General features: G+C 46.4%; 1 protein-coding gene across 5 annotated transcripts in view; it reads left to right on the top strand.

The window, feature by feature from the left end:
* The window catches only part of LOC126516448 (papilin-like), a 530,520-nt gene that overhangs the window by 461,739 nt on the left and 52,216 nt on the right, over positions 1–16,565 (top strand). For 4 of the 5 annotated variants that reach the window (XM_055064065.2, XM_050166565.3, XM_055064067.2 and 1 more), the window contains one exon: positions 14,886–15,077. The exons of the other annotated variant lie outside the window; for it this stretch is intronic. In XM_055064065.2, the coding sequence (XP_054920040.2) occupies positions 14,886–15,077 (192 nt within the window). The remainder of the gene's footprint in view (positions 1–14,885; positions 15,078–16,565) is intronic. 5 annotated transcript variants of the gene reach the window in all.

Raw genomic sequence — 16,565 nt, forward strand, 5'->3', positions numbered from 1 at the left:
CATTCTCACGTTGTAATTTCGAATATCTCTTACTTTCTCTTTGTTCATCAGTTTTGACAGTTCCATGAATTCTATTTTATCTCTTGAATGGGACTCTTTCATTCTTTGTCGTTTCTTTATTAGGTCATTTCTTACTTGGGAGAGCTTGTCCGCTGGTTGCCTTGGTTGCCTTACCTCCCACTTCAGTTGCTGCCTGTGAAGCGATCCTAGTTACAGTTTCATTCATTACCTCTGTGTCATCTTCATCTCCCTGTTCTAATGCCAGCCTGAATTGGTCTACTCTGATCCTTACTTCGTCTAGGTTGGCCTGTTTCTGTCTGATTAATTTTACTCTTTATCTCTTCAAAAGTAAATCCTAGACCTCACCCACATATATGATCACTGCACTTTAAACCTTCAACATCCTTCTGTATGCTGGGATCGGTAGAAAGTATGGAATCTATTTCATTTTTTGTTGCACCATTACGGCTATTGTAGGTCCACTTTCTGTTGCTACGCTTCCTGAAGAAGGCATTCATTATTCGCAGCTTATTCATTTCCACGAATTCTACCAGCATCTCTCCTCTAGCTTTCTTATAATCGACGCCGTAGTTGCGAATTGCCTAGATACGTAGATTTATTGGAGACTTATAGGTATATTTAAATAGCTTGTTGCGAGGGTTTGTGTATGAATACAGTGAACTTCGTTTCCAGCGACACTTTTTTGGCCTTTATCAGGCTGTATCTTCACAATTGTATATTCCATTGAAACCCGTCCGGATCTCAGGCTATGAACCTCATGTGTCATCGACTTGTACTGACATTAGCAAAGTGATCATCTACATACGGTGTGAACTGACTTACGTTGTTCATCCAGTGCCGCCACATGACACTAATCAGTACGTGTGTTTGACCGTGAAAAAACAAAAACTCTCGTTTACTTTAGTGGGCGCTTACCTTTCTCCATCAAGTAGTTTCGATAGGCAGAGACTGAGTGACATTATAGATGCGACACCTGGTCCATGGATTGTTGTTGGGGACTTCAACGCGCATCATTCACTTTGGGGAAGCAACAAGATAAATTCCAAAGGAAGAAACCTCGTGTCCTTTGCTTGCGATCATGAACTTTCTTGCCTAAATGATGGTAGTCCCACGTTTCTGCGCGGCCGGACGTACAGTAGTTGTTTAGACTTAGCATTTGTTTCGCGATGCCTCACTCGCTGCGTCCATTGGTTCGCAGATATAGAAACCCACGGAAGCGACCACATTCCTACCTACCTGAAGATAAAAGGCCTCACCAAATCCGTTCCATCAAATTTTAAACAAACAATAGATTGGCCCGTGTTTAAATCACTTATGGAAGACGCATGCCACGAAGGCATTTCGTCCACACTAGAATTTGAGATCGCCAAGGCTATGCAGGATGCTATGCGCTCATTTCGGCCATTAGAGAAATACACAGATTTTGATTCGGAAATACAGAGCCTCCGTGCAATCCGCCGGCGAGCGGAGCGACGGTACAGAAGGACTAAATCATTCTACGACCTTAGAGAGGCCAGACGCATTCAAAAGAAAATTCAGCGTCGCCTTGCTGTACTGCAAAATCAACGCTGGAAATCGTTTTGTGAGTCTCTCGACCCGCGTAAACCTCTGTCGGTTGTCTGGAAAACAATCCGTGGACTTCGAACAGCTCCTCAACAGCGTCGTCCATTTAAGTCTCTAGCCCTACAGCAAGGACGCCGAGAAGTCGAGGTAGCCGAAGATTACTGCGCAAGGATCGCGGGTCCGGCGCTCACGTATTCACCTTGCGCACCTACTCCCATTGTGCCCCCTTGCTCCCGAGATCCTCGTATGGACGCTGTTTTCTCCATCGAAGAACTGGAGGCCGCTCTTGCTGGGTGCAGGCGATCTTCGTCACCAGGATACGATGGCATCACGTACTCTGCGCTTGCAAACCATGGTCAAGAGGCCAGAGATGCCCTTCTTGGCCTATACAACGCATCATGGCGTGACGGCCTGGTCCCTACAACGTGGAAATCCAGTCGGCTTGTTCCACTCCTCAAGGCTGGCAAATCTCCGTTGGAATTGTCATCTTACCGTCCAATAGCACTGGCCAGCTGTGTCGGCAAGGTAATGGAGCGAATGATCCTTACACGGTTAGAATGGTACTTGGAATTTTACAACGTCTATCCAGAGGTAATGGCTGGTTTTCGACGTGGCCGCTCGTCAATAGATAGCGTTATTGACCTGGTAACATACGTACAACACCAGAAACATCTGAAACGAATCACTGCGGCCCTATTCCTTGATGTTAAAGGTGCCTACGACAATGTAGATCATCATGCAATTCTGGACGCCTTAGAAGCTGTAGGGATTGGTGGACGCACCTTTCGCTGGATATGCAACTATTTGAATGGAAGATCTTTCTTTATTTTGACTGAAGACGGACCAACGCCACCTAGGTATACCAGTCGTGGTGTACCGCAAGGCGGAGTTCTCAGCCCTACCCTTTTCAAGCTGGTGCTCGTTGGTCTCGCTGATTCGTTGCCGCAAACCGTTCAGCTCTCCGTATATGCAGACGACATTAGCATATGGGCTTCAGGCGTGACACGTGTACAAGTCCGCGCACGACTTCAGAAAGCCTCAACGGCTGTGGCAACATACCTAAGAAGACAAGGCCTGGAGCTTTCTGCTGAGAAATGTGCAGTCGTTGCTTTTACTCGCAAATCGATGGCCCCGTATTCTTTGCGGATAAATGACCAAATTATACGATATAGACGAACGCACCGATTTCTTGGCGTCATCATTGATAGAGACTTGTCTTGGAGCCCTCACATCTCGTACATGACGAAGCGTTTGGCCGCCATTGTGGACCTTCTTGCATTTCTCGGCGGGAAGTCCTGGGGCGCAACAGTACCGTCAATGTTGCAACTATATCAAGCACTGTTTTTGGGCTTCCTGCGATACAGCTTACCTGTACTAGGAAATACTTGCACTACGAATATTCGCAAACTCCAGAGCGTGCAAGCCCAAGCACTCAGGACTTGTCTCGGTCTTCCTAAAACTACGTCATCGATTGCGACAGTAGCCATAGCCAGAGACGCTCCTTTGACAGTCTACATTGATACAGATGTCCTGAGAGCGCACATCCGACACCTGACTCGGATTCCCTCACACCATCTTGCTTGCTTGCCAGAAAAAAAGGCCACTTTCAACTTTTGCCAAAACTATTCTAAGATATCAGTCGTACTTGCCATCTGAATTTACGCCCGCTACACGATTGTCAGATCCATTGTGGTGTCTGCACCGGCCGCAAGTGCAACTGACAATTCCAGGAATCAGAAAGAAAGCTGGAGCGCCATTGCAAGCTTTAAAACAAGCAACTTTGGAGCACATTCACCACGTGCACAGATTCCGGCAACATGTATACACAGATGGTTCAGTAAAACTCAACAGCTCTGCTGCTGCAGTCATCATCCCGGCACAATCTGAGGAAATCAAATTAAGAACTTCACGTGTGACCACATCAACGGGTGCAGAACTCACGGCGCTCCGTGCTGCACTTGATTTCATTAAGCAGCAGCCACCGCAACAATGGACAGTCTTTAGTGACTCCAAGGCAGCCCTTCAGTGCATACGAAGCCCAATGCGCCATGGACCCAATGAACAACTGGCCTCAGAAATTCGACACATATATCATCAAAGCTATGACAAGGGACATAACATAATCTTTCAGTGGCTTCCAGGACATTGTAACATCAGCGGGAATGACCACGCCGACGAAGCCGCCCGATCTGCACATCAAAGTGGTCAACGAGTATTCATTCCGCTTTCGCGAACAGACGCTGCGGCTGAGCTGCGATTGATGTCCCATGAGTGTACTTTGCCCTTATGGGACTCAAATGGTTTCACCATGGGTCGGTTGCGTTCGTTGTCTCCGGACATACGGATGCACCTCCCACCTGGATTACCACGACGTGAACAAACCATGCTCTACCGTCTGTGGCTAGGCGTTGCCTTTACAAACTCATATGCTTTCCTCATAGGAATGGCCAACAGCCCCACGTGCGACACATGTAACATCGACGAGACGCTCGCACACATTATATGTGTCTGCCCGCGATACAGTGCTGAGAGACAAGTGATGTGCAGAGTACTGGACCAGTTGGACAATCGCCCACTTTCAGAACTAAAAGCTTTAGGCCAATGCTCCCAAAGAACATCCGCGTTGAAGGCCTTACTCGCGCTATTAAGGTTCTTGCGGTCTACGGGGCTTCACGACAGACTCTAAGAATGCCGCCCCCTACCGCTCTGTAGTGTACGCGCTTTGTTCGTGCTTGTCTCCCTTTCTTTCTATCTCCCCCTTCCACTCTGTTTCTCTTTTTATCCCCCTTAACCCTTCCCCCTGCGCAGGGTAGCCAACCGGAACTACCTCTGGTTAACCTCCCTGCCTTTCTCTGCATTATTCTCTCTCTCTCTCTAATGTACGAGGGCGAGTCAAATGAAAGTGAGCCAACCCACCCCGAGCAATAACTGTTCGGTTCATTCTCTGCGGTGCCTGCACGTAGCGCGCAGGCATATCTCATTTACGGTGAACATTGCATTTCATTGGCCACTTTGAAGTGTTAGAGCAAACGGTTCAAAGAAGAATGTGAAAGTTGCAAAGACGATCGAAGACCGCGCCAAATCCGCCGTTCAATCACCCCCAACACAATTGCAAATGTTCATGAGCGGATTAGACAAGAACTGAGGATAAGCATCGATGAACTGGCCGTCAAAATCAAAGGCCGTCATTTTTGCCGCAAAGGTGTTGTTGACTTTTTTTTTCTATCGTCAGGGGCCATTACTGATCGAATTTGCTAAACCTGGAGAGACTATCAATCATTTACGATATTGTGAAACGCCAGATCGACTGCCTGTCGCAATCAAGAACAACTGACATGCGAAATCAACGAATGGGGTCATCTTGCTCCACGACAATGCCCGTCTCCGCGTCGCTGGTGTGGTTGACATAAAACGGGCGAAGTACAAGTGGGAAATGCTGCAACATCCGCCATAGAGCCCAGACCTGTCGCCTTGTGAGTTCCACATTTTGGGGCAATAGAAGAAACAGCTCAAGGGAACCAGATTCGTGTTGGACGATGACGTGAAAGAGTTACAGACTTTCTGAAGCAGCAACCCAAGGAGTTTTATGAGACGGGAATGACGCGGCTCTTTGGTCAGTGGGACAAATGTCTAAATGCTCATGGAGACTACTTTAAATAATGTACCCCGTTAGTCATATATTTGCACTGGCTCACTTTCATTTGACTAGCCCTCGTATGTTTTGCAGAACTCTTGCTTTTTATATGTGCTCTCTGTTGCGACTATAATTTCGGTGAAATTACAATAAACCACCGGTGACAGCTGCTCCTGTACAATGCATTGGAACAAAGGGCAGCGTCATTAAGATTTTTTCTTGGCCGTTGTATATCTACAAAAATGTAAGCAAGGTTCTTGAATGGCAAGGTTTCATTAAAATGTTTGTTCTCAACTTGCTCATTTTGTGACCTTTACATTTTTCATATCAGCGGCATGCAAAACTTTACTGGTTTCAAATTGATATAGTTCTAAAGTTAGTGTGGTATTTTCTTTTCTTAATGAATACACAAAAAACATGGAATCATTGATATAAGTTATTTCTGGAACAATTTTTGGGACATACGAGTATATTCTTTAACGAAAAAATACATATTTTACTTTCCTTGACAGTGCGTAGCGTTCAAGGATTCATTTGCAACATCTCTGGCAATGTCAGTGCAGTTATTATTCATGTATTTGTATCTATGCCGTCGTGATCATAATGACATTGTCGTTCCATCGATTTCATTCGTATTTCGCCATTTTGTCGTCGCCATGTGCACTGCGCCTTTATCATACAGTCGTCGTCATGCCTTCATGTCCATGGGTGGCCTTGGCAAGCGAGCGCCGTAGCAAAGTGCAGCGATACCGAGGACAGTGAGTGCCGCATACAGCGAAAGCAACGGAACTCATAGAATAACCGCTAATTATATTAAGCAAACGTGACTGCAGCAATATCATGTGTGGCTACATTGCTTTAATGCTAATAGCATTACCGTCGATACCTTGTGTGGCATGAGTTCTGCCGTATTATATTTCGACAGGCGTTATAGGCGTTTCATAAAGGCGTTATACCTTACTATGCAGAAATAAATCTGCGTTTGGCTGTTGGGTATTTGATTATTACCATTCGTAATCAAAACAATTGATTTTCGCCCACCTCAAATTGGGTAATGTTGGTGGGCGCGCTTCCTGATATTGAGATTGTTCCTTCCTGACACTGAGATTGTTTGCCACAAACTCAGTGAGACCCAGGCACATACGCACGTTCAAAAAGGACTGCAGGCTTAGATTCAAAACCAGCGTTGCCAGAAAATAAGAGGCACACGAATTCCGTCCGTCTTACTATGCTTTTGATCCTAGTCAGCCAACAGCGAAGATAGCGAAGAATATGAAACGTCATAGGCAGACAACGACGAAGCCAAAAAAGGTCGGTGGAAGCTCGCTATATCGTTAAGAGAACGAACACTATTAAGGAAGCAAGCGCGGACCCTCAAAGAAGTCAGGCAGGCCAGAGATTTTTAACGGGCGGGATCACTATGCCTAACGCAAGAACAATGAAAAACTTGGCGTCGGTGGCCGAGGAAACCCGCGGAGATAGCGAGAACGCCTGCGGCAGTAATGGAACACCTGTGAAGGAGCACTGCAGCAGGCGCGATGCAACAGGTGCGCCAAAAGACCGCCGACGCTCACGAGCGGCGCCGCTACCCAAGAACGATATCAATATTATAATACGGCCCAAACCAGGGCTCGTGTTGTGAGATTAAAAAAATATATGAAGTAGCAAGAGCGGTTGAATGTGCAAGTGAAGTCCAGAAACGTGCGGAGGTGACAAACTCCTGATGCCTCTCCACAATGGATCCAACATCATCATCGCAAGTACTCCTTACGGGCGATTTGCAGAGAAGGTACTGAAAATCATGGCGCTGGAATTCCACAACACCAGACAACCTGTGAATACTTGCATTTCTACACCCGAAGGGTACGCTAAGGGTACACGGACTAGAACGTGAAACTGCGGAAGAGGAACTTCTAAACAACCTGACCTTGCTCATCCAAGGCGTCACAATCGTCCACATGCGCATGTTGGGAAAATCTGAGACGGCAATGATAACCTTTGACGGATTGATTGTGCCGCGTTTCATGTATTATACTATGGTGGTGAGGCGCGATGTGTACCTTAGTAGCCCATGAGGCACTAGTGTAAACTTTGTAAAAGCCAGGGACACAGAACATACGTCTGTCCGACATCAACGGTGAATGTGTACAGTGACAGTAGACTGGGGGGGGGGGGGGGGGGGGTCATCCCAAAACGGCAATGAAATGCACTAAGACACTTAAGCGGATCCCCCAATGAGGCAAACCACAGCAACAGCAACCGAAACATCAGAACGGCCAGCAGTCTAAGGGTATTCTTAAGTGGCGATGGTTCAGTGCGGATCGAAAGGAAATGGACCTATCGGAGGGGACCGACGCGGCATCATGCTCTAGATCCCGATCCAGATCCCGCTCCAGATTAAGAACCTGATCCAACTCCGGGGACCGCTCCAACTCAAGCGATGGCAACCGAGGAAAGAACCCTGTGGTAGCCCAACAATGGCAACAAGATAACATGAAGAACAAGAGTAAGAAGAGCAAGAAGACATCGCAGCAGCAACAACAACATAAGAAAAACATGGTAAGCTGGACAGCAGCAGCCTTCCAACCTCCTCCACACTAAATGCAAACTACACACACAGCTCTCACTACTAGAGCGACAATTAGAGTTAATCTGCGCAAAGATGGGTGATCTAGAAAGGGAAAATAAGCAACTTAGAAGCCAACAAAAGCAGCAGCAACAACAACCGCAAGAGCAACCCCCGCAAACCTCCCTGGCAGGGCAGCAACAGCAACAGAACGCATCAAGATTGAGCGAAGACACTGTAGTCAAGAAATCGATTCTGAAATAACCCCCAAAATAAATAGTTCCCTTCCCCGTCGAACAAGTCGTGGCGCAGATAGGCAGGAAAGTAGAAGCTGTGGAAATTAAAAACCAAGTGCGACAAATAGAATTCACAAAGGTGTTGAGAAATGATACCAATGGTAGCCACATAAGGGAAAGAGCAGGGAAAGTATACAACAGGCAGGGCCTGATGAACATGACACAAGAAACCATCGAAAATGCCTAACCGACCAGCAAAAACTATATAAGAGTGCGACATATGGCAGTGGAACTGCCGGGCATTCCGACAGAGGAAGGGATAGCTTGTACAGCTAGTGGCCAAGCAACAGAGGCCACCAGCGATCGTAGCCAAACAAGAGGTTGGAGTTAAGCCAAGATTACAGGGTTACGGTACTCACGGGAAAGACTTCAATAAACAGTAAATAAAAAGTAGCGACATTTCTTCATAAATCCATAACGGCGATAGAGCATAAACCTATAGAAGGAATTGAAATCCCACATACCATTACAGAAATCTTATGTAAAGACAAGAACAATGAGTTCGTATTAAACATTTATAGACCACCTAAATAAGAAAGATAACCTTCAACCAACTCTTCGGAGGCACAGTAAAACTAGCGAAACACAACTCGTTAATTGTGGTGGGTGACATTATAGCAAAAACTCCAAGCTGGGGATACCTAATGCGGGATGCCAAAGAGAAGGATACTGCTAAAAAATAGAAGTCACAGCCACGGCACTCACAACGGACCCAACAATCCCAAAAAGAATAGCAAACAGCAAATGCAATGACACCAGTCTGGCTCTAACCATGTGCAAATATTGTGAAGGTGTCGAGTAGTATAATACCCTGCTTTGTCTCTGGTCCCCAGGTGTCATAAAATAAAACCAGAGCAACGGACTGGCATGCGTTCAGGAAATTACTGGAAGAAAGGATAACCGCCACAGGCATAGCAAAATTAAATCAATGGTCTGATAAGATAAGTTGAAACGTATACAAAGGAAATAACAAGATCAAGCCAGGTCCCTGAGGTCGACTGCCACGTATAACATCTCTGCGAAGCAAGGAGAACCCTTACAAAAAATATGGAAAAGGAGAAGCATAGCAGCAAATTAAAAGCAAACATCAAAGATGTCACCCAGTGTACAAAAAAATAGGCGAATAAACTAGCCTCTACCAATTCGGCCAGTTCCTTTGATTCACTCAACGGAGCCCTGGCTGGGCCAAAACATGGAACATACTTAAAGCCATGATTGACGCAACAAAAACGAAAAGTTGGAAAGAGTAAAACCATCGAGAGATTAATTAACGCATACTCTGGTACAAAAGATTTCATTGAAGCAGTCAATAAAAAATGTTTTGCGTAAGACGGGTCGATACCTTCATACGAAGGAAGATATAAAGGATCACCACAATCAGAGCTAGACATGCCTTTCGCAGAGTCAGAAGTCAGAACAGTCATCTTTATAGAAAAAAACATGGCTGTGGGTGCAGATCGAATCACGAACGGTATGATCAGAAACGTAAATAGCGAAGCCATTGCAGCTCTCATAAAATACACAAACAAACATTGGCTTGAAGGTACTGTGCCACGACAATGGAAACGTGCGATTGTGGTCATGGTGCCTCAACCAGGAAAAAAAAAAGCCAAGAATGGACAATCTGAGACCGATCGCGCTCAGGTCCTGCTTAGAAAATTTTTTAGAAAGACTGGTCAACACCAGGCTCCTAAATCATCTTGAGAACAATGGGCTGATGCCCAAAATTTGGCTCTCGCCCACACCTTGCAATATAAATTATCCTCCCACTCTTAAAAGAAGTACTGAAAGACATCTCAAAGGTGGGGGAAAATGTCATCATGGTCGTTGACATAAAAGGAGCCTTCGATAGCATCAGTCACAAAGGAATATTTGAAGGGATGGAGGGAACTGACTGTGAACAGAGAATATTTCAATACGCCCCGAGTTTTCCTAATCAGAGAACTGTATTAATGAAGATGGGAGATTATGAATCCAACACCATTTGACCACCAAACAAAGGAACATCACAAGGGGTAGCAATTTCATCCACACTTTTCAATGTTGCCATAACAAGCCTTGTAAGGAAACCAAGAAATCGCCGGTCTACAACATACGATATATGCAGACGGCATAACCGTATGTACAACTACAGTCAGCCTAGCTGAGAAAAAAGGCTACAACAGGCAGCTAGCACAACAGAAGAGTGCACGAGAGTACGGGGACTCCAATGCTCAACGGAAAAGTCTGTAGTTACCAACTTTACAATAAAAATCATTCCAGAGAAAGGTACCATAAGCATGCTGGGTATGTGCCTGCAAGGTAACCAGAGGTGCTTGCACACTCAATAGACTCAAAACAACGGTACAGCAGATCTCACCCATGATCGCCCGAATAAAAAACAACCGGTTGGGGATAGTAGCACAAGATACCCTCCCAATGGTGGAAGGTCTCGTAATCAGTCGCAATATATACTGACGTCCCTATCATAATATGAACAAGCAACAGAAAGAAAAAGCAAACCAAATAATACGAATGGCCTACAATACAGCCCTAAGATTACCTCGGAATACGTCAAACGACAAGCTACTGGCGCTTGGACTACGCAACATGATTGAAGAATTAACCAAAGAACAGCTACGAGCACAACAAAATCGTCCGCTCTAGACTCCAAGAGGCAGCGATGTCTTATGCATGTTAGAGCGCGGTGCACTAATACAAAACCATCATGAAACTAAGGTACCCAACACACTTAGAGAATGGTAGACGGTATCCCCAATACCAAAGAACATGAATCCTACCCTGGATGCTAGGAGAAGAAAGGCTAAGGCAGAATACATTGACAAAATGTCAAAAATATAACGGTACGGCGAGGTTCACTGACGCTGCGCCTTATCACACAGATGCAAGGAGGGTGGTGGCAGTGGTCACGGACCGTGGAGGGAAAACTGCAGCCTGCGCTTCAATAGCTCACGCATCTACAACTGAAGCGGAAAAGGTTGCAATTGCCCGCGCAATAAAAGTGGGCTGGGCGCGAAAATCTTCATTAACAATAATCATATCACAGAAAGCTTGTAGAAACTATCTCAGGGGCAAAATTGGAGCACAGGCGCTCCGAATAGTTGTCAGCACTGCATGGGACCCCGCGGTTGGGTATACATCCAAACTGTGACATGGGCACCGCGGCACGAGGGTGTCACCGGGAAGCTGCATGAGGACGAGGCGGCTGGAGGCTTTACAATATCACTGGGCAACCCCCGTACCCTGCAATAGAGGACTCAACACCTCTAGACCCTTGCTACGCAACAATTCTGATATACTATAGAGAAAATAGAAAAAAATCTATTTACGCCCGCACAGCAAACTCAACGCTGCCGCGGTATCCATGTTGCGAAGATTGCAGACGAAACCCTACATATATCTACACTCTCTCCATCTGATCTACCCCACGGCATATAGAGATATGTGACCGTGGTGTGGAGCAACACCAACACTCTTTCACATGACGTCTGAGTGGGCAGACCACGGAGAAGAACACGAAACAAACGGCACATAGAACGAATGGGAGGTGTTGCTTTATTACCCAGCCCTGGAAGATCAGCTACGACTGATACAACGAGCTGAGCGGGTGGACCGTTCCAGTGGGGCCTTGGAATAGGGGCGCCACCCTGCCGGACAAACTTCGTTTTTCACCTCCCTAACTCCTCTAAGGGACTTAGGTAGGAGCCCCTCCAGGTTCTGTGTTTAATAAAGTTTTTCTACTACTACAAGTCTCTTACACGCTGTTCCCATTACATAAGCATACAATCATCTCACTGAAGAGCACATTTCAACTCTGCTGGGATTTATATAAGAACTTTTCACGCGCGACATATGGCTGCCCCACACACCATTTTTATGTAGCACATTGGGTGCCAGTGATAATTTTTCTCATTAGTCTTCCTTCGTTGTGTTCCTTTTATTCATGTCATTCATGCCTATTCTCACTTAAAACGTTCGTTCGGCGAGGTCCACAGGGCAAAAAATTTGTTTTTATTTTCCTCGGAGAAGTAGGTTTTATTAGACTACTTCAAAGCACTCGAGCCTTTTGATCTTATAATCGCTTATAACGCTTACGATAGTTGTGTTGAGGTTACATGGTGCCACGGCCAGCAGGCCAAGGCAGCCTAATCAGGCCTGTGGAGCGTCGTCGTTCGAACATGACACCCGTAGTTTGTAGTGTTCCATTTTATTTCCTGTCATGTTATCATGTGTCCAGCTTATAGTAGCCAGTTCCAGCCATAGCGGCGACACGGCGTCATCACAACCCATGACGAATGGGGAAAAATGAACCTGCTGTGGTGTTATCTGTGGCGTCACGCTGCTAAGCCCGGCAGCGCGGGATCAAATCCCGGCAGCGGTGGCCGCATTTAGATGGGATGAAATGCAAAAAAGCGCGCGTTTACCGTGCATTCGGTGCACATGAAAGAATCCCAGGGGGTCAAAATTATTCCGGAGTCCCCCAATGCAGCCAGCATCATAATCGTATCGTGGTCTTGCACGTAAAACCATAGAATTTCACTTAATTAAGTAAATGAAAAAATGAAGCAGGTCGTTAAGACTCAGGGGCTATGTCGTCTTGCTGCTGGGCACGAGGTAGCGCGTTTGACTCCCGTGAGCGGCAGGCGCATTCTGAATGGAGGTGTAATACGAAAACGCCTGTGTGCTTATATTTCTCTGCACTTTTAAGAACTCCACAGTGGATATTCGCGTCGACGTCACTGAAGTAAACGTGAAGATGTTGTGGATGTCGCGAATCAGATTACTGTATGCAAGGCTGGGACGCTTGTTTCAAGGGGCTAACTGTTTATGAAAATGGAACAGGAAACTGATGAAATGGAAACTATTTACACAGACAACAAAAAGCTACGAGTCAAAAGTTACAATGATGTCATAATTTTTATCTTCTTTCTCTTAGCCGAATGTCCACCGAATTCCCCTTGCAACGACTCTGCACTTAAACACGTCCGCAACGTCACCCCCGCCCCATCGTTCGTCCAATCACACTGCGGTGCGAGCAGTGTGCACACAACGGGACTACAGGGTGACACTACTTGGAGTTCCAATGTCTAGAGGCCTTTGCCATAAATTCCGTGCAGTGCGCTGGTTCTCTTGTCTCACAACTTCGCAAGACACAGTCCCCCGCACAAAACACTTCCACGCACGTTGGGGCATTCGGTCGGGTCGCGGAATGTCTCGGAATTGGTGCGGTCCAGCGGCAATGGGTTGAGTTGAAAGCCACGGCACTGCTTCAGTGAACCGAATGGCGGAAGCCCCGAGTCGCAGTCGCCCTCCTTACGCCCTTCCCTTAAACCACGGCTCCCCACCCCCCGACGGCTATAACTCTCCTCCGCCGTCTTGTTGAGCCGCGCCTCTCTTTTGGCCACGCTACAAGTTCCTTACATATGCGCCCCCACCAACAACTCTGAACTCCACTCCCACGCGCTCAAAATGAATCTGGAGCCCTTCGTTATGGCGTCCTTCATAGCCGCACTGTTATTTTGGGACATCAGACCCTTTGTAAGAAATGATCAAACGCGGCCTCTGATTTCTAGATCAAAAAGCTACTTCTAGGCTGAACTGCTTCGCAAACATAACGGCCGCCGGCCGGCTGTGATTAGAACAGGGAGGACTCATTGGCGGTTATGAAGCATTTGTTGTCGCCGAAGTGCATCGTGAAACCGGCGTCGGCTTTCCTTTTGTTTCATAGCAGTATTGTTTACCATTTTTTAAATGTTTATCCACTCACGTTTTTTTTATCACTTACTGTGCCATGTGGCTGATTCTAGTTATAGCGGCGGCTTGGTGGCGTGCGTTTGACTGATGTGCATAACTGATCGAAATACAAAAGAAGCCGCAGAATATCTGTGCTGACAACATAACATACCTTCCTTGTCAGAGCGTCACCTGTGCTGGTTTATTAGCAGTGTATTCTTTTATTTTCGCAACTATTTCCTCACTATGCAATATCACTGTGCACGACGTGTTTCGGTAGCTGTCACAGGAGTGCAGTGATAGTGGTTGTTATTCATAAATGCACTTGAAAAACTTTGACAGTAAGGCCAGGCATATTACGCCTCTCCTGAGAGAAAGCATTACAAATTTCGCTACAGCATCCAATGGCACAAGGGCGCTCAAAATCAACATGAACCAACTCCCCCCAATATTACTGCTTTGCTCACACATAGCCACCGAAGCGTGTACCTGGTATTGTCGTAGTGCGTAATCCAGACGTGTGCTTCGAAGTGCGTGCCAGTTTAAAAGGGACAGCAGCACGACTGTCCAATACTTGATCATATACAAAGTGCCATTGAAGTAGCTCGCTGAAGGACCTATTTGAAGTCAGTACAGATTTCAGGCACGCAAACTATATTCGCATAGAGCAGTGGAAGTACGTGTTTCGTTTATTTTTAAAGTCTGTCTTGCTGGAAGCCGCATTAAATGTCGGTGATGACACTTCTATTGCCTAACGAAACTTTGTGTCATGAGTTTATGGAAGAACGTTCTGTTATGTGGATCTGCGCGAATACAGAATATAACGGTGCCATACTCGACCTGCTGACACCTTCAACGTGCTTCAGGAAGCGACAGCTAGAAGCCGTTTGCACGAGTATGATTTTTATTGTTATGATTGCATCTCATGGCTCAATCCCCGATAAGCTAACGAGTGCATGGGTATCTCAAAATCGTAAGAAGCGCCGCCTCAGACACTATCCCTGTCGCAAGCTCTGGAGTAATCTGCTATTCCACGTTCTTCTCGTTCCGGGATGCCTCGCCTGCCACTCAGGGCTTTGCCACTTGCCTCTAGAAGAGGGCCTCTGCGACCCCTCCAGCGGTGACAGCGCAGCTGCCAAGTTACAGGAGATCCGCTTCTACTACGACGTGCAGAAAGAGGAGTGCGTGCGGTTCAACTACCACGGATGTGGCGGCAACGACAACAACTTCCGCACCATGGGTGGATGCAACTTGACCTGCTTTGGTAAGAGTCCCGTTTCTAAGCTGCAAGTAGAAGAAAAAGAATCTTAACTGTACGGCACGATTGCCTTGCACGTGTCATCTGGCTGCACGACAGCAGCTTTAGTCATGAAATGGTTAATACAAAAAAAAATAATTTTGACTTTGTGTAGTTGGCTCTGCCTGACTTACACTGTTCCAATTAAACAACAAAGGCGCCATCCGCGGTCCTAATTTCGGTGGAAAGCTTCGACAACGCTTGGCTGATGTGTTTTAGATCGGGAGAGAAACGTTAAAACGAAGAACTGAAATATGCTGAGAGGATACAAAACAATGACTGGAAAAGGCAGCAAGCGCACCAAAGGCAGCAAGCGCACCAAAAGCTAGAGAAACTGAAGTGCACGAGAGAAAAGAGGCAAAATGCATGTGTAATAATGTTCACAAAGATGCGAACGATATGCTATTGGCTATAATAAGGTAAAGAATGCCGTTTGCTTGTTGATGCTTCCAAAAGAAAACGACTCTCCTTTTATATAGTGCCGAACGCATCGATACTTTTGTTAAGCGCCATTTAATCACATCGTCTAAGCTATATCATAAGAAGCCAACAAACACTGACACCAAGGAGAACGTACTGGAAATTACTTGTGCTTAATAAATGAAATAAATAATAAATTATTCGAAATGAAAGTGAATGAAAAAACAACTTGCCGCAGGTGGGAACCGAACCCACAACCTTCGGATTTCGCGTGCAATGTTCTACTAATAGAGCTACCTCGGCGCCGTTTCCCCATCCACTTTCTTGGGTATTTATGTGTCCTAGTAGAACCGTGGGAGTGTTAGCCAGCCTGACCGCTCACAGACCTTGGCGGCGGACGTAGAACGTCCTTTCTGCCGCAGGCTTCACGAGAACGTGATCTTTTTGGGCGAAGGCAACTGGCCAATAAACCCACATTTGGTACCTGAAGGCATCAATGTTGCCTTCTAAGCTATGTTGCCTTCTATGCCGTCTAAGCTATCAGTGACATAAAACGTGAAAATCATTGCTGCTATTTCGGTAAAGCAAAGAATCCCACCCCCTTCCCCCTCCAAAAAAAAAAAACAGGATTCACGCGTCTTATAATCCGCAGAATGTTTGTGTGAATCCGTGAAAAAATATGTTTCAGACGAATTTAAAAAAAAAAAGTAGGAAGGTGGTTCAACCTCCTGTACAAGTCGATGAACAACAGTCTTCCGGAAAGGGTTGGCGTCGGGGGGGGGGGGGGCGTAAGGACGGAGTCACTACGCACCGTACGTTACCGCGTCACTCCTGTTACGATGGGCCAGCGGGGGTAGTGACCTTCTAGCCTGTCCTCCTCCACTGCGACGAATCACTTCGTGAAGCTAACAATGCCTCACCCTCGGACAGAGCTGCGGCGTCCGGAAGGCGAGACACGTTTGGCGGACTGAGTATTGTTTGGTGGTTCACTTTCGCCTTCACGGACCAATGGCAGCAAGAAAACTCCTGGAAAAT

This window comes from Dermacentor andersoni, chromosome 1, assembly GCF_023375885.2.
Source record: "Dermacentor andersoni chromosome 1, qqDerAnde1_hic_scaffold, whole genome shotgun sequence".
NCBI classification, from domain to species: domain Eukaryota; kingdom Metazoa; phylum Arthropoda; class Arachnida; order Ixodida; family Ixodidae; genus Dermacentor; species Dermacentor andersoni.